Source organism: Carettochelys insculpta, chromosome 2 (genome assembly GCF_033958435.1).
Source record: "Carettochelys insculpta isolate YL-2023 chromosome 2, ASM3395843v1, whole genome shotgun sequence".
NCBI lineage: Eukaryota > Metazoa > Chordata > Testudines > Carettochelyidae > Carettochelys > Carettochelys insculpta.
In genome coordinates, this window is record NC_134138.1 from 102,393,923 (window position 1) to 102,420,982 (window position 27,060).

Sequence of the window (27,060 nt, forward strand, 5' to 3'; positions counted from 1 at the left end):
ATTTTAATTGTAACAGAGTTCAGAGTTGCATAATTATGAATTGTGCCTCTGTTTATAATTGTATTTCTGCTGAACTTTTTATTGCTAGTATTTTATTACTAGTATTTCTCTATTTTATTACTAGTATTTCTCTATTTTATTTAGAAAACATTCTTCATTCATTAACACTATGTGAAAATTTAAGAGTTAATGTCCCATAACATAAGCTAAGTTTAAATATTAAGTAACACAAATCTATTTTTCTTGATTTTACGCTAAGTATTTTTGTCTCTTCTGTAATACTGTCTTTTGTTGACTACAGTTTGAATTGTAAAAGAACAATTTTGCATGAAGTTTATTATTATTATTATTATTATTATTATTATTATGTTTGCTCATGATAACTCTTTTTCACCCTATTTCAAACTTCATGACAAATATTTCTGTATGGGTGGACGGTTATATAAAAATGGTGATGTGAGCACTATTAAAGCATGAATCTTTCATGAAGGGATTTTTAAAAAGCTACAAGAATGACACTACCTTGATTATCTCTGACAGTAAAATTTGAGTTGTTTGCGGCCTCCTGAGCCAGAGAGAAATAAAAATGATGGCCTTCTACTGAATCATCTTTATCCACTGCACTGATGGTCTGGATTAGCTGGAAATAAAAAAAAAAAAGATAAACAAGACTTTAAAAATAAATATGACTTACTTTCTTTTAACACAATACATGTCAGACATTATAATGAACTGCTAAGGCTACAAATTCTGCAGAAAATAAATATTCATAATTGCAATCTTTTGGGGGTTATTGGTTTTCTAATGTATATTTAGTGTCCTGCCATTATGCCATTTGATTTTGGGAGGTAAGTTTTAATGGCTTGGGAGAACATATATGGCCTTCAGAATCAACATGTAAAGGGCAAATGAAGTCTTCATATGGAAAAGAAAAATGTTATATAAAGTATATTGCCCTTCCCTTTTTACCCCCAAGGTGAAAAGTATATGATTCTCCATTTGAACCAACCCTCCAGTGCAAAAGCTATTTCCTTCCAGCCCACAAACACAGCCTCATCATTCAACTGATGTATTATAGTCACAGTAAATGAAATATTGTGGCACATTCATATGTTGAATTGCTAAGTCTAGAAAATATGATAGATCAATTATAGAAGTTTTGGTTTTGGTTTTCAAGGAAACAAAATAGGCCTTATTTACAAATATGTCAAAGCTGATTGTCATTTGCAACAGAACAAAGTCAAATTTAACATGTTCATACTGAACATAATAACTTCCATCTTCATGAATAAACAATCACATTGAGGGCAATATAATTAACAATATTTCTGCCAACAAGCAAATTTTATCACTATTATGAGTTGTCATTCAATGACTCATGAATCATTGAGTACAACCTTCAGTGAAGATCTTCACAGATCTCTACAAAAGGCTATTTGTTTCCTTCATTAGCAGAGACTGATTTTTTTATATGTTTTAATTGGATAAGATAAGGGCCCAAACCAAAAATCGAGAGCTGAATCTTTGATACACTGGAAAATGTCATATCCATTTTGTGTAACAGGACTCTTTTGTTTGGTTTCTAATGCATGAGAGGTCTGCCATATCAAATGGGGTGTTGACTACACAGTGATTTTTTTGTGTTCGTATCTGCCTGTATAGAGTACTGGCACCTTTTTTTCAGAGTGCCCCGGAAAGGGGCCGCAGGGTTCCCCCATGCAGGGTGTCAGTATAGGCACCTCTTTTTTTTCAACAAAAAAAGCACTGCCTCTACACAAATGTTAGGAATAATGGGATGTTTCCTTTTTTCACAGACCCAGAGATTATTATGGGTGAGTCAAATAAGCAGAAGGGGAGTGCTAACTAGCCCCATACATAGCAGAGAAAATTGTTCACTCAACACTCCTGTGAGAATAGATACACTGTTATCTCTTTAAAATGGAATGTAATTCTCACAGAGTACAAAATTGACAGAACTAGAGAATGAAGCCCTTTTCTTATGTACCTAACTAGTACAGCAAAGGAAGCAGTGGTCCAACTTACTCATGATATTCTAGCATGTTCTCAACAAAGTAAAGAGGCTATTTCTGTGGGTTTGATGCTAATATTTTCCATGCCTATAGGTGACCAAACTGAATGGCTGTATGTATTCTGCAAATATTTGTTTAAATTCAACTGCAAATTAAAATGTGGCTATATTTTGGAAGTTTCCTAGTAATTTTCCATTGATTTTTGAACTTTAATAATGTGAGTTTTAGGAAAAATGAACTTTTAGCCTGAATGTTTTGACTGTTTGCTTCTAACAGAGGTAACAGAATTTGCAATGTGTGCTTTATCGGTTAGTTATCATGTTATATGGTATTTTTTCAGTTCCATGACTGAATAGCTGTGTAACTAAGCAAGGTAATGATGCTATGGTGAGTTCCACACAGAAAATATAGTCTGAAGATTGACAACATCATGCAAGCTATTAATTATTTATTTGATTGTGATACTTTCAAATTGCAGTTCCATTGTGTTGATTAGTACCATAGCTGTCTAATCAGCAAACATAACATTATAAGCCACCGGGCTTGGAATCCTCAAAATTTATGCAGTTTCAATCCAATGGAGCAGGTTTGCTATTTCACTATTAATTCATGTGTAGATAGCTAGATAAATAATATACAATTAAATTACCATGTCTGTATATCTGTTTTTCCCATGCAAAATCAGTTATAACTAATTAAAATTAATACTTCTTTGACAAGTTCATTTTTGGTCCGGAATAGTAACAATCTGTTTCCTTATTTAGGTCTGTGCTATTAAAAAAAACTGCGGAGGAGAGGAAGAAACACCAAATCTGTCTCTTTATAATTACTGTAATCATAAACATGTATCTTGCGAGAACTGAAGGAGCTCTCTCAACATATAGTCAGGGAAATATTTTAATCTTTATTTCTTATTGGATCATTTGTATTAGGAATCAGCCATCTCAGATGTCTATATATGATTATGAGCACAACAGAGCTCTGATTCATTTTTCTGTGTGTGAAGTAAAAATGATCCAAGAAGAAAGACAACAATGCATTTTCCCTCTCTCCCTAGACTTGTTTGTATCTAGCCTGGAACCTGAATCAAGGCCTACAAACTGAATGTGTTTCAAGTGGAAGTAAAAATTATGAGAAGTATGTATTGCTTTTATAAGGTTGTATGAGCTGTTTTATAGATTGGATTTAAAACTAATTGCCTTGATTTGTATTACTTAGAGTCACATTAATATGAAAGTTATAATAATCTAGGAGCTACTTTGAAAATGTTCATTGTCTTTAATATGAAATATATCCAATATTTATTACCCTACAGATTTTTTGGGGAGTTCTTAGTACTGGGTAGGTCCATTAGTTCTTTTCATAAAAGTTCACCTCATTTCACCAAATTTGTCAGAACCAGAGGTAGATTCAGCCTCCAGAATGAGTGCACCATGGGTCTGCCAGAAGTTTGAGAAATGTTTGCAACATGTTACCTACTGTATTCATTGTTTTAAATTATCCACAAGTTGTGTGTTTTTAAAATTAACTGAAACTATTTCCACTTTTGGACTGCTACCAAATCAGCCTCAACTACCTGGTCAGGAAAAGCTTATGCTTTAAATGGTCATAATTGCAATATGGCAAATTGGTCCAGAGTATGCTTCCTCTTAAAATACCAGAAGCTGGATTCCTGTGCATCAGTTGATGCAGTTAGGGCAAGAGGAAATTTATGTCTCTAAACTCTTATTTCCATTTTATTTTATTTTCCCCACCACAATTCCTCCCAGTTTTCTTATCACTCCTGTTCATATGCTACTTGTACATTATCAATAGGCATACCAAGGTAAAATAATAAATATTGTCTTACACATGATTTCTGTCTCCTGATCTCAAAAATTCTTTTAATACGTGGCTTGTTAGAAATAGTCTGTTTTTGCAAAATGCTGATTTTCAGCTTGAATCATGTACATCCAAGTTTCTATATAACTTAGTATTTTTTCTGAGTGTGTGTGTGTGTGTGTGTGTGTGTGCAGCAATTCATTTTATATGGGGCTATTAGCAATTTCACTTTAACTGCTGGCTATTTTTATACATCAAGTAATTGTGTAAATGCTTCCCCCCACACTCCCTAATTTTTAACTCAAAGTGCAGATTAAATAGTCTCTCCTTTTGGACCTAATAAGTGAAAAGACCAAGAAAATTACAAAATCAATGTCAGTTCATGTGTGATCCTCAGCTTATAGGAATTCATGCCTAAGAAGATGGCACTAATTCAAAATGTAAGTGAACTCAGTGCACCTTGTATTCAGCTGAAATCTGCGTCTTCCCTATATGATGAAAAAATAGGAGTCATAAGTAGAGTTGAAATTACCATTCATTTAACTGAACACATTCTGGATGCTCAGCTCATTCACCCTATCCCAGAAAATCATATGATGTGGTGTTTCTGAAGTTCTCAAGCTGAAGTTCTGAGTTAGAATAAATGTATTAATCATCTGTGAGTAAGACTTTCTAGGTCAAATGCATTCTTAGTGTGACATCTTTGATCTTACACCAGGATGTGTTTGGTCCATTTTGTTTACTGGCCATTGTATAGATTTTGGTATAGAATTCAACAGAGTTTATAACTACTGTACTAAAAGCAATATAGTCCCCAAAATGGATGATCTATCTTTCTATCTATCTATCTAGCTACTATTGTAAGGTCAAAGATATCTGATGTGAGTCCAAAGAGAATCCAGCAACAACATGTTTTACTCTTAGATCTGATGGTGGAAATAGCTATAATTGGATAGTGTTCTATTTTATATAGCACATTCAAGCTCAAGTTATTTTGAAAGTAATTGATTTAATACCAGTAGTGCAGTGAAAGTGGCTTCTTGATGTGCAAAAGGAAGCTGCCTTCCTGGCTACCGAGCAGCTGATGTGTGGATTATAAGAAGGTGCAAAACTATAACATAAAATGGATAATAAAAAATCCATTCAAAATATCTAATAAATCTTACGGATGGAGTTAGTTTTTGCTTACAAACTGTGGGGACATCAGCAATAAAATCCTCCAAATCCCACAGCACAAGGAACTTTCCCCCCGTCAATAACTCTTCCCCATTCTGAAAGCCCTGAAAACATAGGTAAGCTTTGTAGTGCCTTATGAAAGTAAACAATCTTCAGCTGCATGAGGCTAAGGAAAGAAGCAATTTCCAGAAGTAGTAGCCCCTCAGTGAAAATGTCTCTTAACATCTTTATCAGACTAAATGGTGAGAGGCTACCTCAAGCACTCCAATTTGTCATGATCACCCCAAAAGACGTGATATGTGTGTGTGTGTGTGTGCGCGTGTGTGTGTGTTTTATTTGACTGTCTGATGAAAGCCCAGTGAAATCAAAAGAACAATTTCCACTGATTTCAGTGATCTATGGTTCAGGCCTTTAGAATTCAAAACTGTTCCACTGAATTCAACAGACTCTGGCTACGTCTACACGTGAAGCCTACATCGAAGTAGCCTATTTCGATGTGGCAACATAACGTCTACACGTCCTCCAGGGCTGGCAACGTCGATGTTCAACATCGACGTTGTGCAGCACCACATCGAAATAGGCGCTGCGAGGGAACGTCTACACGCCACAGTAGCACACATCGAAATAAGGGTGCCAGGCACAGCTGCAGACAGGGTCACAGGGCGGACTCAACAGCCAGCCGCTCCCTTAAAGGGCCCCTCCCAGACACACTTGCACTAAACAGCACAAGATACACAGAGCCGACAACGAGTTGCAGACCCTGTGCATGCAGCATGAATCCCCCGCTGCAGCAGCAGCAGCCAGAAGCTCTGGGCTAAAGGCTGCTGCCCACGGTGACCATAGAGCCCCGCACGGGCTGGAGAGACAGCATCTCTCAACCCCCCAGCTGATGGCTGCCATGGAGGACCCCACAATTTCGACGTTGCGGAACGCGGATCGTCTACACGGTCCCTACTTTGACGTTGAACGTCAAAGTAGGGCGCTATTCCGATCCCCTCATGAGGTTAGCGACTTCGACGTCTCGCCGCCTAACGTCGAAGTTAACTTCGAAATAGCGTCCGACACGTGTAGCCGCGACGGGTGCTATTTCGAAGTTAGTGCCGCTACTTCGAAGTAGCGTGCACGTGTAGACACAGCCTCTGATTGCAACCCGAGATAGGCAAGAACCAAGCTTCATAGTTCAAAGCATTCAACTTGAATTTCCTTGCCATTATTTTCACCATATTTACATTCTAAACTGTAAATTGATCTGTACAGTGGTTATCATAAAAATAATATTTTTAACTCTAGACTCCTGATGACATGGAAATATAAAACAAACAAACAAACAAACAAACAAATGAAAAAGAAGCTATGTATATGGGAAGACTAGGGAAACAGTCTTTTAAAAGTAAAGGGAGGTAAATTATTGAACCTCAGTCATAACTATATCTTTTATACCTTAAAGATAAGTAAAATATCATAATCATTGACTGTGATAATCATGCATATCAGTAACAATTTTTATTATTCCTTTGAAGAATGTTAGCTGTGTCTACACATGCACGCTACTTCGAAGTAGTGGCACTAACTTCGAAATAGCGCCCGTCACGGCTACATGTGTTGGGCTCTATTTCGATGTTAACATCAACGTTAAGCGGCAAGACGTCGAAGCCGCTAACCCCATGAGGGGATAGGAATAGCGTTCTACTTCGACGTTCAACGTTGAAGTAGGGACCGTGTAGTCGTTGCGCGTCCCGCAACATCGAAATTGCGGGGTCCTCCATGGCAGCCATCAGCTGAGGGGTTGAGAGACGCTCTCTCTCCAGCCCCTGCGGGGCTCTATGGTCACCGTGTGCAGCAGCCCTTAGCCCAGGGCTTCTGGCTGCTGCTGCGGCAGCTGGGGATCCATGCTGTATGCACAGGGTCTGCAACCAGTTGTCGGCTCTGTGGATCTTGTGTTGTTTAGTGCAAGTGTGTCTGGGAGGGGCCCTTTAAGGGAGCGGCTTGCTGTTGAGTCCGCCCTGTGACCCTGTCTGCAGCTGTGCCTGGCACCCTTATTTCGATGTGTGCTACTTTGGCGTGTAGACGTTCCCTCGCAGCGCCTATTCCGATGTGGTGCTGCGCAACGTCGATGTTGAACGTCGATGTTGCCAGCCCTGGAGGACGTGTAGACGTTATTCATCGAAATAGCCTATTTCGATGTCACTACATCGATGTCATAAGCTATTTCGATGTAGCGTTCACGTGTAGATGTAGCCATTGTGTAGAGCGGGGCACTTAATAAATCTCTACTCTATACTTTTCTCAGCTGTAATATAAGCTGTAAAATTTCATTCCTCATTGTGTGTTATTGTTTTCAGCAATGTCTTTTTTAACTTGAGGGCTCTAGAGCACTATAGAAATCATGTTTAAATTCAGAGATTTCTTCTCCTACTCTTTCTTTTAAAGACATCTTTGGGACAGAGCACAACAATTCATCAGCATACAAGAATATTATGGTACAGCAGTAACTTTTAGAGAAAAAGTACATTATGAATAAACTCAAAAGATCATAAACATTTTTTCTACAATATATTAACTACTACATTCATATTATTGTATATTTAGTTAAAGAATTAAAATATGCTACTAGAATCTGAAAGACCTCAATTTACTTCAGTGGGCTTTGGAGCAAGGTGCATAATTAAAGATTTAATCGAAATATTTTTCAGTAGACAATGAATAATCCTCTCAAAATTCTACTCTTAATTGCTGTACATTCCCAGTAGGCCTTTGTCTATGTGACATTAAACTATGTTAGAATTGTGGTTAGTGTTGTTTTTTTCAAGTTTCCTTCTCTACCTAGCTAAAATTATGTTTCTTTGGTCGCCAGGGTTATTACTCTTAGTCTGTGTCTAGACTAGCCCTCAACATTAAAGAGGACATGGTAATTAGGTTGTTGGGAGATTACTAATGAAGTGCTGCGGTGCATGTGCAGCACTTCATTTGGCCAAATCTCCCCCACAGCAACTTTGAAGTGTGAAACTTCAAATTGCTGGCTTGCATGTAGCTGCGGGTCAGCTGTGGGTACTTCGAAGTGTTCGTGCTCCTTTGAAGTGTCTTTACTCCTCAAAAAAGTGACTTCAAAGGAGCGCGGGCACTTCAAAGTACCCGTGGCTGACCCACGGCTACACGCAAGCCAGCACTTCGAAGTTTCACACTTTAAAGTTTGCGTGGGGGAGATTTAGCCTAATGTGCTGCATATGCACCGCAGCACTTCATTAGCAATGTCCTGACACCCTAATTTCCATGCACCCTTTGAAGTTGGGGGATAGTCCTGGCACAGCCTTATTGTAAATGAACTCTCTTATGAACTCATTCTTTTTGAACCACGAACTTCAATCTGTGCCCACCAATCAAAAGGAAGACTTATAAAATACATCCTGCATTTGTAAAATCGAAATAAAATGGGTTAAATAGATATACCCTATGCCAAATGTCTAGTTCACTGTAAAGAAAAATAATATGGTTACACAGCAACTTTCTAGCCTCTTACCTGTCCAGATCTTGCATTTTCACACACATAAATCTCATAGTGTTTTGGGAATTCTGGAGCGTTGTCATTAACATCAAGGACCTGAACATACACTGATACTTCAGAAATTTGTTCTTGGTTTTCTAAATAAAAGGAAGAAAAAACATTAAGAACCAATAGTGGCTAAGGGTAGTGTAGTGATTCAGTATGTAAATAGAGCAATATTGTGAAGCAGAAAATATATAATGTCCAGCCTGGGAGATAGCATCTGTTACCTCTATCTTCAAGGAACTTGTGTGAAATATCATGATTCCAAAGCATTCAGAACATAATTTATAGTACAGACTCCCACCTACCTAACATCTGGGCATTAATTTTGAAATAATAAGGATGCCCAGTGAGCTACTGGTGCTCAGTAAACATCTCACGCAACATCCTTCTGTGAATGCCTGTGTTGAATTAGGGGATCCCTTTAAAACTCTACCTCCCTGTTTCATTTCCCAATTCAGCGTCATGAATTTCCTGGGCCACAGGGTCATCATCATCATCAACAACAACAACCATGGGTTCAGCATCCGTTGGTGTCTGATGCGTCTCTCACTATTTCCTTCCATCTCTCCTTGTCCAGTGCAGAGTGGCTTCATTTCTGTGGACTAGGTCTGCACCAGTCTACTCTATCACCTATCCATTCTCTGTGGGGTCTGCCTCTCCAATTCGAACTGTCCATTAATTTGACTCCTATATAGTAGACCGCTTGAGCACAAAAATAATCCCACTGGAGTGAACAGGAATACCAACATGCTTAAAACAAGGTACTTTATTGGACCAGGAACTTAGAATATTTTCCAGCAAATAGAACTAGTGTACTATATTCTTGTTCATGAATGGAACAACCGGGTTTGTTTATGCAGAATGACTTGATATCTTCATTGTAGTTTTCACATACTAGTATGAACTGTCTGTTGACCTCTAGTGAAGTACCTGAGGCAAATGAACCATAAAGGTCAACAGAAAAAAAAAAACCAAAACTATTTTTAAATGTACAGTTCACAAGTATTATTGTTTTTTTGTTCATCTCCCATTCTGCAAATATTCCCAAATAGCTGTAACTTGCATTGTATAACCTTCTACATTAGGTTCTCTTTCAGCTTTATCTTCCTATGTAATTCCTCATTGGTGACCTTCTGCATTCATCCTGTTCTCAGGATCTTTCTGTAACAATTCCTTTTGAATACCAATATTCTTGTCTTTGAATCTTAGATTATCACCCATGTCTCACATTCCTACAACATGCTGCTGAATCCATGTGTTTTCAAGACACTCAGCTTTATTCCTCAGCTAATTGCTTTGTTGTTTCAGATCTTATCCATTACTTTCAAACTTGGTTTTGCTCTCACTAGTCTAGTTGTTATTTCCATCTTATGTACTAGCTCATGTGTTGTGTTGCTCCCCAGATATGTGAACTCCTCTATGTTCTTTAGTTCAGTCCCATCTATACTGGTCATCCTTCCTATTTCCTTATCTTCAAATACCATTGGTTTTGTTTTATCCATGTTCATAATCAATCTGTATCACTTCCCTTCCTCGTTTAGCACCTGTACCATTTTTCCTAGCTTCTCCTCATCTTCCTCAGTGATAACTATATCATCCATGAATCTCAGATTGTTAATTTTTATCTGGTGCACAGATATGCCTTCTACCTCTTCCTTGATCTTGTCCATCACCATTTCTAGATGTGTGATGAAGATACTGCAGGTATAATTATTCCGGTAAAAGAAATCAATGCTTAACCAAAATAGTTATACTGGTATCCAATCTGTATGCAAATATTATTGCTCATGAATTAAAAGATACACTGAAAGTCTCCTAAAGTCTGTAGGAAAGGGTTCAGCTGAAGATGATCAAGAACTTTTGGAAGCACTCTTCAAATTACCATATGCAGCCTTTACTGAGAGATAGGGAGTTCATGAACATGCGCAATGAAGACATGCTCATACACATGACTACTTTGATTCCTGTATAGTAGACCGCTTGAGCACAAAAGTAATCCTACTGGAGTGAACAGGAATGTTAACATGCTTAAAACGAGATACTTTATTGGACCAGGAACTTAGAATATTTTCCAGCAAATAGAACTAGTGTAGTACATTCTTGTTGATGAATGGAACAACAGGGTTTGTTTATGCAGAATGACTTGATACCTTCACTGTAGTTTTTGCATACTAGCATGAACTGTCTGTTGACCTCTAGTCAAGTACCTGAGGCAAATGAACCATAAAAGTCAACAGAAAAAAAAACAAACCCAAACTATTTTTAAATGTACAGTTCACAAGTGACTTCTGAAACTTCTGCCAGAGGGAACAATATCCAAAATAGCAACTGTAAATAAATCAGGTCAGATCTGTGGCTGGTGAATACTGATATGGCTCCACTGAAATTAATGGATCTGTGCTGATTTATGGCAGGCATCAATATTAGGCACTGAAGTTTATGATAACTCCTTATATTAAAACCTTCACATATTTCCTGAAACCTTTCTTTTCCAGATGAATTTTTTCACCCTTTATCCCAGTGTTAATAAGAATTGTTTGGGAAGGTATTAATAAAATATGTTGGGCTATTTTTTTAACTTAATGCAAGCACATAAAACCAATCATGTATCCACTTTAAACACAGTTTCAACACTGCAGCCCTGACCCTTTGTGAAGTAGAGGCATATGGTGAGGAGATTTGCCTGGGATGTCAGAAGAAAAAACATACCTGGAATCCTGGTTAGTTTGGGAGGGAATAACATGGCCACCCCCCCGATTCCTGTTGGCAGGTTCATGGGCAGATCATGAGTAGGGTGACCACATTGTCCTATGGCAATTACAGGACACCAGCCTCCGGGGATGGAGCCGGGACTGCTGTGCTGTGTAAGGAATCTTTGGCGAGGCGGATCTTTGGCTGCTCCAGGGTGAAGCAACGGGGGTGGAGGCCCTGCAGCCTCCAAAGAGGAGGCACCAGGGATGAAGGGGAGTGGAAGATGGGGCTCCAGAACTCCTTGTTAGTGGGTGTTCCAAAGCTTCGTGGCGGCGGAGGGAGGGCAGGGAAGGAAGCAGAAACTGCCTCCCTGAGGTGTAGAAGGCCAGGGAATGAGGCCATCAACCTGTGGAGGGGCTCTCTGGCAATGGGAGCTGCCTCCCCTAAATGTGTGGCACCAGGGAATGAGGCCTCTGTCCCATTGTGTAGTTTGTCAGCAGTGGGGGCTGCCACCATGGAGTGTCAGGGAATGGGGCAGTTGCCCTACAGAGGAGGTCCCCTGCTGCAGGAGCTGCTGTCACAAGGTGCAGAGCTCTGGGTAACAGGGCAGCCACTCAGTTGAAGAGGTCCCTGGCAGAAGAAACTGCCACTCCAAGACACAAGGTACCAGGGAACAGGAGCCGTGCAATGTACAGGACAATTTGCCTATTCACTTTAAAAAGTCAGGACATCTGTGATACAGCTTAAATAAGGGACTTTCCCAGGAAAAACTGGACAGATGGTCACCCGAAGCATGAGTGGAGTGGGGGGAGGGGTTAATTCCTGCCCTAAGAGCCTGATTATTCCATTTGATGGCTTCTTAGGCATCTCATTTGCCTGATGGTACCCCCTGCAAGTATGAGTGTGGGAAGCTTATACTGCTCCTCCTGCCCATGAACTGCCATTCATGGAACACCTCTCTTCTTTCCCATTACCCTTGCATTGGGTGTTTTTTTAGGTATTTATTCATTTCTATTGGTAGATTCCCAACAAAATGTTCTGAGGTTTTGGTTAGGAGCTAGGTAGGATATTTCTCACATTGCAGTTTAGTAACTCTGGGGGGGGGGAGGGATTGGGGGCGGAATAATGTACTATTGAGCTATTTGCCACTTTAGTGTAATAGTAGTCCTTGACATGTTAACTAACATAGCAAGGAGAACAGAATTGTTTTTGCAGTCCCAAGCACTGGCTGGGTGACAGCTGGCTACGAATAGCATGCTGAAGGAAAGGATTCAATACCTTTGCAGAATGATGTATCTTTTGTCTCACCATTTATCCGGTGGGGGGTGGGGAGGAAAGAAGAAAATCGGGATCTGAGCATAGCTGTATAACCAAGCTCCCATGGTATGCCAAGCAGAACATTAACTAAGTAAGAAGTCTTGTGGCACCTTATAGACTAACAGATATTTTGGAGCATGAACTTTCTTGGGCAAAGACCTGCTTCATCAGGTGCAAGAGGGTCTTTGCCCACAAAAGCTTATGTGCCAAAATATCTGTTAGTCTATAATGTGCCACAAGACTTCTTGTTGTTCTCAAAGCTGCAGACTAACATGGCTACCTCTCTGATTCTTATTAACTAAGCAAAATACAGTCTGCACGAGAGGGAAAACGAGAGACAGCTAGGTTCCAAGATGGTAGGAAATGAGCAGTAACAGACTGGTTGGTAGCCAAGACGGCTCTTTAAGAAAAAATCAAGGTTGTAGCAAGCAGTAATTATTGAAGACCAAACTGGTCCCATCATTAGAAAGTAAAATGAAGTTTGCTGAAGTGATAATGTGATTGTCTCTAGTGATGAATACCATTCCAATTGGTGTAAGAAACTAAAGAAGTTTTTGACTCTTAAAACTCAATCCAAAGTGAGATAGGAGAAAAAGGCCTAAGACTGATCTGTAAGTAAAGAAGAATATGCACTTGAAAAGAAATAAAGGGTCTGTCAGGAAAGCAGTAATTTTTATACCCCACACAGCATAATAAAGAAACTTCACTCATCGTGATGTCAACAAAACAGATTTTAACATAATGCACAGATATTAAAAGAGTCTTTAAGAAAGAGAGAGGAACAGAGTTGTATCATTGCAGATTCATTTGGGAAGAGGTGGAGATGGAATGTAACAATTCAGTCAGGGAAGAGGGTTGGCTTCAGAGTGGCATAGAGATGCAGCACAAGATGGCTGAAAGAGGACACCCACTATTGTCTAGAGTCATTCCAAGGCCAGAAATAGTGTGAGCGGAAAAAAAGCAGTACAGGGCAAACTTTCCAGAGTCCTCACTGCTGTTGTGACTGAAAGGAGTCATCCTATATATATATATTGTGTGTGTGTGTGTCCAAAAAGCATTAATTAATGGGAGAAACAAACAAAATGTCCTATCCTGACAAAATGGCAATGACAAAATTCCCACTAATTTGTATAGAGCTGGGTTTTCAAAGTGAGTATTGGGCTGGAGGGCAGGGAAAATGCTTTAAAGACAGAAACTTGATTTAAATAGCAAAATTGTATCTGGAATTAAAGGAAAATACCTAACCTTCATCTCAATAGCTTGGCTTCTAAGAGTAACAAGAAGTTCAAAGCTCCTGTTGCCTTCAGTGGGAGCTGTTGATTATTCAGCATTTTTGAAAATCAAATTATGCATTTAGGAGCCTCACTATGAAATTTGAGCAACCATCTTTGAAAATGTTAACCTAGACAATTATATTATTTATTCAATTCAGTATCAGAATGTGAACATTGCTAGGATAAATGCATTAAAGAGGATTGTCAGTAAAAAGAATTCCTTGAAAACCTAAAAGACAAAAAAAAAAAAAAAAAGGAGAAACCAGGCAGTTAGTATTTTGCCCCTCGCAAAAAGCTCCCAGGTAAATAAAATTTAAATGGAAAAAAAAATCACATCACATACGTGATTAGGCTAAGCCGGGATGTGACTGTGTATTCTCCCACCCTACTCATTTCCTAGAGAAGGTAAGCAGGAAGGAAATATTGAATGGTAATGGGCAAAGGTAAAAAAAGAACTACTGTAAATGTAAACTGAAAAGCTAATTAGTAAAATTAAACTTGTCTAACAAAACTAGGGTAGTAAGTTAAACCCTCTATCTTCCACACTTAAGAGAAAGATGGAGAAAGTTGTGAATACTATAGTCAAAAGGAAGTGTGGTGTGCTAAAGTATTCAAGACAGATGATTTTTCCTGCTAGCTCTTGCGGGTAGCTTTGCTTAGAGCTGCTACAAAGCAGACCTCTGGACATCCATAAAAATAACAAATTAGTCAAAGTTCTCCCATGTTTCAGTCAGATGTTACCAACAGAAAGACTTGATGGAGATTTATATGTCAATTGACAGAAATTGGAGGCAGACAACATTTGGGTCCCTAATAACCTACTTTTGTGAATGAACGAATCACCTTTAAGCACCTATCAAAGGACATGAAATATAGGATTTTATTTGCTCAGTGCATGGTGGAGGAAGTGTGTCATTAGGCAGCTAGTTCTGGCTCCAACAGTCTCAGAGTCAACCCTGGCACAAATAGACCTACCCCATGTTGTGCCACTTAAACATGTTCCATAATGGAATCTGCAAAAAGGGAGGATTCCTGTGGAACTTGACCTGTGCCCCACAAGCCCTCTATGCTGACAAATGGTGGGGCATGGATGTACAGAACCTGGCTAAGGTGTAGATGCCAGAACTTAAGGGATTTGAAGGTGGATTTTTTCCACCTGATTGGTGCAAAAGGTCTTTAGCAATATATGGCCCATATGGGATGAAATCTGGGTTCCATTGTCATCATCAATGGTAGTTTTATCACTGGCATCAATAGAGACAGAATTTCCCCCAGACTTGCTTTGTTCTTCAGGAACAGATTGGCATGTACACAAGGTATGCGTGGTGATTATATTTCATGTGCTAAATGTCTTGAATAGGCAAAGAAAATAATCCAGACCACTCTGACACTTGTAATAGCTATGGATATCAGTTTATGAATGGAAACCTTATTGTCATTAAAGAGACAGAGAATAAATATAGAAAAATTAGAAGTGGCTACCTCCTCTTAAAATACAGATCTTAATATTTCTTGATACTGAAAACCTTGGAATTTTTTCTGCTTCAGGAGACATTTATTCAATTTTAAAGAATGGTTCATTCCTTTTTTATTATTTAGCTAAACAGAAAAGTCAGAAGCCTAGAATGAAGTCATCCTGCAATGTTTCCATAGGTATGACAGATACATCTAAACATTCAAGGTATGACAGAGATACTTTCCATTCCACCACATCATCTGCCAGCTGTCCAACAAAGTGAAAAAGGAGATATGTTTCTGTTTAAAAACTCTCAGATAAATCAAGCGTTCAGACAAGACAATCAAATTCAAATAAAAAATGAGGGTTACAGTAAATATTACTCCCAATTTGTCTATATTAAGTGCACCATTGCATCCACCATTCTGATATATTCATGGCGAATACTTCCTTATGGGAAATATATTGGATTAATTTATTTGTAAAGGTTGTCTCTTTCACCAGAGAAAAGAAATTGGTCCAGTAAAAGATAATACCTCACCCACCTTGTCTTACTCATATTACTAAATAATTATCATAAAAAGAAATGTATATGACACGATGTCTAAACCACATGCTAACTGATTAAAAAAATCATGGCAATAAATTGCTGATCTATTAATATTCCTCAATTTTGTTGACTTTTTCTCTTCCTGTGAATATGATATTGTAGGGATAAGAAACAAATTTTGTCACCTCTGGTTCCAAATTAGCAAGGAAGCATTTTCCGTAATCTTGTCCCAAAGACAGGACTGCTGGATAACTGAAAGCATAAACAGAAGCAATTTGCATTCGACTTTCAGACAAAGCTGACAGGTGAAATCCACATAAAAGATGCATCCCAGATTTGCCAGTGTAGAGAAGTCTTGCTGATTTTGGCCAACATTAACAATTAATTTGAAATACAGGTTTATGACTGGTGTTAAATTATGCCCATGCTAATTTTACACTAGTCAAAAATCTGGTGTGAAATTAACCAGGGTCTAATTTAACACAAGATCTTGCACCGGGGGAGCAATTCATATGCTTCAGTGTAACTTGAAAGTGTTAGAATCTCTATCTCCTTACAATTTCTTTTCTTTTCTTTTTTCTTTTTTATAAGGTCATCTTTTATGAAAGAGCACAAGACCTTGAAGCTCAAAAACTTCTTGCTTCCATTGAACTCATCATTTAATAATGTTCCTTAATGTAACAAGACACAGCGATATAATGAGAAAGTAGGATGTATTCTCCATTTAAAAGAAGGGCTATTCTGATAATAATTACACTAAGTGCATGCAGGATATAAAACATACTGTTCCTGAAATTCTTACTCACTCGTTTCTGTGGCTGTTACAGTTATGTTGTGCCAAGCAGCTGTCTCTCGGTCCAGAGGCTTAGTTATAATGATTGTTCCATTGTGTGCATTGATGCTGAACAATCTTTTAAAATTCGTGCTGTGGACAATAGAATACCTGCACAAAAAAAGTAAAAAGAAATATGTCCAATTCTAAAATATTCCATCTGAAACAAGGACATATAAAGCTATTTTCAGGCAAGAGAACAGAGCAGTGATATATACATATAAATGTGTGTTTCAGCAACTCGGAAATTATGAAAAAATTTACTCTTATAAACATTTGAAATTCACTTCTGCCAAGATCAAAGCTCTTCTTTTCATAAAACTAAATATGCCTCAGATCTATATTAATGTGAACTGAATCAAAAATGCATTATTCATTCTTATTTCTAAGTCGGGCTCTCAGCAGGTGAATGACTTGGTTTAAAAGGAACAGCAAAAATGCCACTTGTGAAATGAATAACACTGGCAACTAAGTAGAGGTATAATGGTAAATTTATTTTATTGTTGCTGACATGTTATGATGTTGAAGGGAAGAGCATTAGGAAAAAAAAAAAAGCAAGGGAACTGACTATCTATAATGATGTGTCTGCTAACCCCAGGTACAAAATCCAAGAGTGAAAAATGATTGCGACGAGCCAACTTGGAGCTCTACCACAACAGCCAGCATTTGAAAAGCTCTGCGTGTCATGTCCCTATGCACGTATATACAGTGCAGATGGAACAATAGTTGTACTCTTGTCACTGGCCACACTTGAGTGCCTTTAGCACTCATGAGAAAGGCAATGAATGAACTCAAATAGATAGATTAGAATGGAAGACATTTTAAAATTATTGTATTTTTAAAAGATAAAGGTAAATGTGTGGCTTTATTCATGGGGTACATTAGGATGCTATTTCTTGGAAGTGAAATCTGAATTTACTCAAAAAAATCTGTGTTGTTCCTGTCCAGAATATATGTGTTTAACAATTCCCACTTCTCCAGCTTTCATTTTTCCTGATAAACCTGTTTTATTACAAATTGATATTTAAGACTCTGCCCTGATAGCCCTTACTAAATGCCAGTTGTTGGATTACTCTCTGCTTCTTAATTTATAGTTACCATGCAATGAGTGTGCAAATTAGCAAAATACTAAATCCAAGAACTACCATAATAGATTGTTATCTGTTTGCTTCAGTTTATCAAGAGGCTTGTCAACATCTCCTTCATAAACTCCTATTTCAGGGACGTTTAGTTCAGCTTTAAACATATTTCATTTATACAAGAAAATCCCTTTTGGTTCTTCTTGTTTCTGGTTTTTTTTCCCTGGTTTCATATATTTGTTTATTTTAATTAAACTTTAGTCATGATTTGCACCGCTTTGTGCAAAAAAGGTGCCCAAAGTGGCAATCAGGCCTAGATTTACTTTATTTTGTTTTATTATAAGACAAAAGTGACAGTTGATTTATTCTTCGATAATTAGCTGCATATGCATTTGCTTTCCCCAAAACATACATAGAGTAAAAGCCCAGCTATCTTGGCCAGTGGTAGGAAGGAGCACAAAGCAGGGCCAGCTGCCCACTGCCTGGCCAAGGGACAGAGTGGAGCTACTGCTGGCCCCAACTCCAGTAACCAGAATATTATCTGGGAATGCTGGATAATAAAGCTTATATTGTATATGTCTTGAAAATCACACTTGATTTGTCCTGCAAAATGAAAGGTTCCATTTTTAAGGAATTCGGGTGCAGCAAATCTTCTCAAACATTGCTGGATTGGGGCAATAAACACAGATGTATTTTTCTTAATTTCATCCCACACTATGTTTAAAATAATATAATGGGAAAGTATTATTAAATAGGAAAAATTTATTGGAAATCTATAATATTTTGACATATATAACAGCATATATCAGCCACTAAGATATAGATTATTTAATTCATACTAAGGTACTAGTTTGCATAAGACTAGTTTGTTCAGTACCCTCAGTTGTCTAAATTAAAAGGTGTTCAATTCTTCCAACTGACTCTATGAGCTACTTTAATTATAAACCATGTGCTATAAATTAATCAACTGTATCCTGCCGTAAGATGAAGTGAAACTGTCTTGTGAAATACACAGTTTCTAGAATGGTTCTTTATGCAATTCCACTAAGGGGAAAATACTGGTCACGGAAGGTCTGAAACATGGGAGCAGGTACAATTATGTAATGTTGAGAAGGTTAGATCCAGCTGTGGGAATGGACACTGTTCCTACCCAAGTCTAAAATATAGGCCTGTATTGTAATGTTTCCTTTTAACTGTCTGTGAAGGAGATTTGGGAAAGCAGGCTGTAGAAAGCATATGGGCATCACCAGTAGATTAGCACCTATGCAGAATACATAGGTCCATCTAGAATACAGCAGACCTGAGGTTTCAGCTGAGAACATCACATAACTCCTTTGCAGCCACTATTTGACCTAGTTTTTCACTAACCAGCTTATATGAAGAATTAATTTACAAAACTCCTTTATTCAAGCTTTTTGTGGGGACCAGGATTAAGCCCAGAGGGGAAAAATGGCATTTAACTGTTCCAAATTCTTTGCTTTAAGTATATGAAGGTACATTATGAAGGCTATCATAATGCAGGTGAGCTTTAGTTCACTTATGAAGCACACACCCGTGTAAAAGAGTCCCCTGGACATTTTTGTCATTTAAACAGCCATGGGGCAGATTTGAAAATCTCAGCCCTAGTTTCTGCCCTGGCATACCTATTTACATTTTAGAGTGCATACCGGATGGCACTGTTGGCATGGTCTGGATCTCTGGCAGTTACAACTCCTGCAAAGGACCCATTCACGTCCCCTTCAGCAATTTCCATCACATAGTCCTGTAAGGTGAAAACTGGAGGCTCATCAGCATCTTCCACACTGATCTTGATAATGGTTGTGTCTTCAAATGGCCCTTCTTCCAAAAAACGGTCATCTGTGTGCCTGTTGATAGCTTTTGCTCTTACACTATATCTCCTTTTGGTCTCATAATCCACTTTCTGTAGACAAAGTAGGAAGTGGAATATTTAGCATTTGAAAATTAATAATAATGATTGATGTAAGAGTACATCAGTAATAGATAGATAGGTAGATAGATAGATAGATTTCAAACCAGTTTAATTATTAATCTGTCTTACTTTAGTTTGCTTTCACTGTATAGAATCGATTACTATGGCATTGTGGCTTGTTCTGATGTTATGATTTAATAGTAGTGTAATGGATACCTTCCTTTACTTTGTGACATATCTAATGTAGGTTGTGTTCTTAATATCTTTATTTCACATGCAAAGTTAATAATACATATAGAAATGAGGAGGCAGCTAGACAACTCTCCCACACCGTATTTTACAATCTTCTTTCCTCAGATCCCACTTTAGAATTCCAAAAGAAACTACATCATCTACTTAAAGAACTCTCTGCCTCTACTCGAGACCAAATTCAGTCAGACACATCATCTGAGTCCTGACCTGGATTACTCCACATACTGCCTAAAATCCACAAACCTGGAAACCCAGGACACCCTATCATTGACACCCTTACTACCAGACTGTCCAGCTACATAAACTTCCTCCTCAAACCCTATGCCACCAGCACTCCTAGCTATCTTCGAGATGTCACTCACCTCCTGAGGAAATTCCAAAACAATGGAAACCTTTCTGAAAATTCCATCCTTGCCACCATGGATCTACAGGCCTCTACAGCAATATTCCACATGAAGATGGACTGCAGGCTATCAGGGATACCATCCCTGATTTTACCACAGCAAATCTGGTGGCTGACCTATGTAGCTTTGTTTTCACCCACAATTATTTCCAATTTGGGGACAACTTATACCTCTAGATTAGTGACACTGCTATGGGCACTCTAATTGCTCCATAGTATGCTAACGTTTTTATGGCCAACTTAAAACAATGATTTCTTAGCTCTCATCCCCTTGTACCCCTCCTTTACTTACGCTACATCAATGATGTCTTTGTCATTTGGACCCATGGTAAAGAGACTCTGGAAGAATTCCACAGAGATTTTAACAATCTGCATTCCACCATCAATCTCAGCCTTGACAATTCCACGCTAGAAATACGTTTTCTGGATACCACACTAGAAATCACTGATGGCCACATCAACACCACTCTCTACCGGAAAACCACTGACTGCTAAACTTACCTACTTGTCTCCAGCTTCTATCCAACACACACCACAAGATGCATCATTTATAGTCAAGCCCTTACATACAATCACATCTGCTCTGATCCTACTGACAGAGACTAAAAACTTAAAGATATCTACAAAGCATTTATAAAACTTAATTACCCACCGGGAGAAGTAACAAACAAACAAACAAACAAACAAACAAAACCTGATTGACAGGGCTAGATGAGTACCCAGAAACCAGGTACTTCAAGATGGGCCCTGGAAGATCAATAACAGAACACCATTGTCATCCCCTATAGCCCACAACTCAAACCTCTGCAATGCATCATTAAAAACCTACAACCTATTCTAGATCACGATGTTACACACTCCAGAAGGCCCTAGGTGACAGTCCCGTCCTTTCCTGCAGACAACCCCCTAACCTAAGAAAGTTTCTCACCAGCAATCACAGGCTACACCACCGTACTACTAATCCTGGAACATTTCCTTGCAACAAACCCTGCTGTCAACTTTGTCCACATATTTATTCTGCAGATTCCATCACTGGACCTAACCGTGTTAGTTACAAGATCAAAGGCACATTCTCATGCACTTCCAGCAACATTATTTATGCCATTATGTGCCAACAATGACCTAGCACTATGTACCTTTGACAGGCTGGGCAAAACCTTCACCAAAGAATAAATGGACACAGAGCAGACATCAAGAAACTCAATACACATAAGCTGGTCAGAGAACATGTCAATGGAGTGGGCCATTCTGTTAAAGACATGAGAATTTTTGTTCTAAAGGACAGAGAATTCATAAACAAATTACAGTGAGAAATTTATCAATTAGAATTCGTATTCAAATTTGACACATTAATGCATGATATGAACAAAGACATCAATTACCTCACGCTTTACAAGGACTGCTTGCCTTCCTTTGATGCTTGTAATTATCTCAGGCAGGACACTTAACATCCCTCTCCCTTCGCCCCCCTCCTTCAGTCCTGTTCGATTTGTCAGTTTTTATTGCAATTTATTTTGGTCCTCTGTACTTATAAATGTCAGTCTGTCTTGGAAATTAAATTAATCTGATGAAGTAGGTCTGCCCCATTAAAGCTCATCACCGAATAAATTGTTTTGTTAATCTTTAAAGTGCTATATTTCTGCAGCTTTGTTTTATAGAAATAAAGGGAATTAGTTGATCTTCAGATATTTAGAGTGAGTTTATTAAAGCTTAGTGTTCAGAACATACAACTCTGCCTCCTCTCAAATGAAATCTAGCTCACTGACCTTACTGTCGTACCATTTATTACTGGGGACTAGTGCAAAAACTGCAACAGGAAATATTAGAAAAAATACCTTCATTTATTTATAACTGTCCCAAATGGGCAAAACGCAGCAACATCAAATTCTTTAGTCTCCCTTACTACACCAAAGTGCTGACATTCTCGGATCAAATACCTTGTGATCTCTAGCTCCACCACAGAATATTTTTTGGCTTTCCATTCCATGAGAACATAGGCAATTAAATGAGTGAACTTACTTTCTGTCTCTTCCCTTCTCTGCAAGGTTTGTAATGAAACCTTGTCATCAGTTCAGTTCTAGTATCTAACTCTTCCTATGTAGTACTAAAATAAGTCCCATATACAACTGAAGTTTCTGAGTATGTTTCACTAATTAAATCTAAAGAAATCATTATGCTTTTGACTCATAAATGGAAGTTCCCTCCATCTCAAGTTCTTAACATTCTTAACTAATAGTGTGTTATTTATTAAGACACAACTTTCATATCATTCTTCCCATTTCACATGTGGGGAAACAAGTCACAAAAAGACTATGACATTTTCCCACAGTCACATAAAGAGATTGGTATACAGCAGGAAATAAAACCTGGATATCCTGAGCCCGATTGCTGTAGCCACAAACAAAAAATGTCAATTTACTTTCTAAGTTAGTGAAGTTCTTTATTTCCTGCACCATGCCAGATCCCATTTTCAGTATGGCTATTCAATTTCAAATAAACTAGATATTAAATACTAAAACAAACAAACAAACAAACAAAACACATGGAAACAACAACATGCCATGTTGTTGTTGTTTTATTAAACACTAATAATATGTCATGTTTTAGTGGTTTTTTAAATATCACCTCTTTTAATATAACAATTCCTTCTTGGGTCTCATTGTTAGTAATGATGTCAAAAACAAGTGACTCCTCTCCTTCAATGACATAATTGATGGCTGCATTCTCCCCTGTGTCGCTGTCCTCTGCCATAATTTTTCCTATGGTAGACCCTGCTGGTGCCATCTCAGAGACATTCATGTAGTATAACTCTGAAAAAAACAGCCAAGTACCATCATGTTCAACACTGTTCATCATAGTCAAAGACCTATAACAGTTTCAGTCACTGGTTTGCAACCTGCGGCATGGGGACTAGTAATTGCCTTTGAAAAATACGCCTCAGGGAGGGGTAACTATTTAAGAAAAAATATATTTTCCTTAAAATAAATTGAAAATATGTTCCCTGTGCTGGGTAATGTGATTTTCAAAGAGGAGTGTGTGAATCACCCTTATTCCTGTGAGAAGGCACAAGGGGGCAGCATGTCCATAACTTCATCATAACTGGTCTTCTGCTGCCTGAGATACAGCTCTGCAGTGAGCTGGGAGCTCTCTGAGAAGATATTGCCATGCTTCTGCTGCAACAGGTCAGCAGTGACCCTGTTGGGAGCATGCTACTTCTCAGGGGTAGTGAAAGGGTATCAGGAGCTGCCCCTGCTCAGTATCCTGGACACCATAATAAGACAGCTAGGTGGCCTGATGGACTGCCCTACTCTGATTGGCTGAGGGAGCCAGAAGGTCAATCCTTTAGCTCAGCAATAGCAGTTGATCACTGTCCACTGAATGCCCATGCCCTCTCAGCCTTCCTGTGCTTGCATCTCATCAAGGTTTTCTCCGTTCCTCCACAGACCCTGCACCCAACCTTGTACCCATCGAATCCCAATATTTCTCCTGTCTCATACCCAGCCCTACTCCTGCTTTCCTTATAATTTGGTTCCAACTGATTCCTGGAGCTAAAATGCTAGCTCTGTCTGGACTGTTGGCCGTGGTATTCAGAGTCTGAGTCCAATTCAGAATTTCAGCCCTGCTCCTTGTTCTGGCCCTGTCTTGAGCCTTGACTCTGGCATTTGGACTCCAGCCATGAGACCTGACTCATGCTCCACTCATTTGTCATGACTGTCTTTGACCCATTCTCCTGACAGTCTGAGAAATCCAAATGTACCACAGAGAATACAAAGGCTTTTTACCACTTGGCAGTACCTTTTCTGTAAAAAACAAATGAAGGAATGGTACTCAGCCAGCCTCCCAACCCACAACCCCTCCAACTGCCACGGTTCTCATGACTGGGGATGCCGGGGGAGCTCTTTGACCCAGCAAGCTCCCTGCTGTGGGGCTGCTGGGGCCCCTGCTCCTGCCTAGGGTTCTATGGCTGGGGCTGCCCGTGGGGTGACGGGGGCTTCAGCTCCCAGCCTGGCTGTGCTGTGGGACAGAGTGGCTCTGGTTCCTGGCTCAGTTCTGCTGTGGGGTGCAGACACTCTGGCTCCTGGCTCTGCTCTGCTGTGGGGCCAGTGGGGGCTCCAGCTCCAGCCCTGCAGCAGGGTGTCTGGCTCTGGCCCTGCAATGGGAGCTTCAGCTCCAGCTTCTGGCTCTGCTCTGCTGCAGGGGCTCTGGGTCCTGTCCCCACACTGCTACATGGCCAGCAGGGGCTCTGGCAGACCTATGGCTGGGATCCAGGTGGGGCACAGAGCCCTGCTGGCAGTCCTGCTTCAGGAACCCCTCTGGGGTAGGGGTACCCACAGTTCCATGGGTGGGACCTGGCTGGAGTGCACAGTCCTGCTGGTAGCCCCAGCTGTGGGATCCCTGGCTGGAGCGGTCATTGGTGTGGAGGATCTGGTACTCAATATTGGCATATAACACCACACACACACACAAAAAAAAAAGCCCTGCCACTTGGTAGAATAGATCCCTCTCATGTTGATCTTTCTCTGCCAGAAGCAGGGGTTATCTTTATAGACCCTGCCCCCTCAGGCACAGAATGTTTCTCGCCATGCGGGACTCCACCTCTCTGTGTGAGCCAGAGTTTCCCCTTCCTGAAACATTCAACAGTGATTGTGACACAGTTTGCAGTTCCTCATTCAATGCCAGCTCCTGTTTCTGTAGTCCTTCCAGTCATTTCCCACTGATTGATTGTGGGTCTGTAGCCTTTTTAAATTATTAGGTGAAATCCTAATTCCATTGAAATAAATGGCAATGCTCATATTAAGTTCAATGGGGTTAGCAATTCAAATGTTTTGTTTCATTCCAATGATGAAAAGTTGGACCTGACTGGTTTACAGAATTTGTATGTTGTGCACTTGGAATGTGATTTATTTATTTATTTATTTTAAGATTTTGAATAAAAGTATCTATGGCCAAATTATTTCCCACCTCTCCATTCTGAAACTACTTTTGTTTTCCACACATCTAAAGTTAATCTGTATTTTAGAGTAGCGACCACTGGGTGCAAAAGAACAGAGGTGCAACAACTTCTCTCTATATAGGCACACCTTGGAAATAATTCTATTAACATATGTATCTCCGTAATAAGCCGATATTGTTTGATTACGTTTCTGGAATACAGCCACATGCTAGATGCGGATGAGATGCATGGCTTCCCTCTTAGTGTGGTTTTTATTTGTTGGTTAATTAGTCAGTTCTGAAGAAGATTTTTATCCATACAGAAAACTAACTTAATGTTTGTCAATATATCAACAGTAATAAAGAAAAGTTATGCTCTAATCACCAATGGAGAACAAAATACATTCTTTTTACTTAATTTCCCTGCAATTGGTGTGTTTTAATATCAAAATTCTAACAAAACAGCACTGGCTTGAGCTCTCTAGCTGTCTAATACAGCTGTTTATTATGGGAAAGATATTAATTTATCAATCTTTCATTTGAATGTATAAAGTAAAAAGCAAAAAGTAGGTCTGATCTAGTATATACCAATGAACTCACTGAGGTTGCAGTAGGACTTCGGTTTCCCCACAGCTTTACATTCAACAATCACAATTCTTGAGATTTACTCACTTTGTTGAAAGGTAGGTTTGTTGTCATTAATGTCAGAGAGGTTGATGGTTACGGTTGTTGTTCCTGATAATCCACCCTTTTGCCCAACCATATCTTTGGCTTGGATAATGACAAAGTATTGCTCCTTGGTTTCTCTGTCCATTTGGGAAGAAATTCTAATGACCCCTGAAAGATACAGTTAGCTAAGTACATCAGTTGAAATATCTGGCCACATATTAAGAGTACAAAATGAAGCATCAGATTCCGTACTAAGAGGATTCTCAGCTAATATAATCTGGAGGCTGAATTCATTGTTCCATTCCCACACCCCTGCCTGAGAGATCATTATGCTCTAGGATGTAAAATTGATGTCATTAACCAGTGTTTTATTCATTATACAATTGCAGAGGTTCTTGAAGCCAGGCCTCTGCTAAAAAGAGGAAGAGGGGTCATGCATATCCCCCATGTTCTCTCAAATCAATAGGTTCTTGACTTGGTTCCTAGAATATTCTGTGAAGTTTTGAAATAGATCAGATGCTGTGCTGAAATGTTTTATATGACATACAACAGGCAAACAGGCAAACATCATAAATTTTGAGCATATGGCCACCGCCAATAATACACGCATTGATTAGTTCATAGCATATGGGCCTTGTACTGGGAGTGAGAACTTCCTGTTGTATATGTTCTTTAGTATTCTACAATCTTCTTTTCAACTTTAGCAAGCCACCTTTAACTTTCTTTGCTTCAGCTTATTCATCTCTGAAATGGGCATAATAATGTTAGCTACTGCAGAAAGATATTGAGGCATAAATAAGGTATGTTGATTAAATTTTTTGAGGTGTTAAGCATAAAAATGTACAGACTTCAGAGTGATATTATTATATGCCCTGATACTTCATGTTTGCATTATGACTATTATTTAAACCAATCTTATGTGTATCTTTGATGTAGGGATGTATCTGAAATGTCTCACATGCTGAACATTTCTTAGATTTATGTGAAATTTATTCTATTGAATTTAATGAAGTGACTATGTGCACCATCCAAAACCACTGAAGTAAACTTGACACATTACATTGACTTATATGGTCTCCAAATTGGGACTTAAAGGCTTGA

General features: G+C 38.9%; 1 protein-coding gene across 1 annotated transcript in view; it reads right to left on the minus strand.

Annotated features, from left to right (window-relative positions):
* Positions 1 to 27,060, minus strand: part of LOC142009433 (cadherin-19-like) — a 130,966-nt gene that overhangs the window by 15,255 nt on the left and 88,651 nt on the right. The window contains exons 8-13 of the mRNA XM_074987509.1: positions 25,963 to 26,127; positions 22,984 to 23,168; positions 19,441 to 19,694; positions 16,669 to 16,805; positions 8,545 to 8,666; positions 523 to 640 (exon numbers count right to left, since the gene is read on the minus strand). Coding sequence (XP_074843610.1) covers positions 523 to 640; positions 8,545 to 8,666; positions 16,669 to 16,805; positions 19,441 to 19,694; positions 22,984 to 23,168; positions 25,963 to 26,127 — 981 coding nt within the window. The remainder of the gene's footprint in view (positions 1 to 522; positions 641 to 8,544; positions 8,667 to 16,668; positions 16,806 to 19,440; positions 19,695 to 22,983; positions 23,169 to 25,962; positions 26,128 to 27,060) is intronic.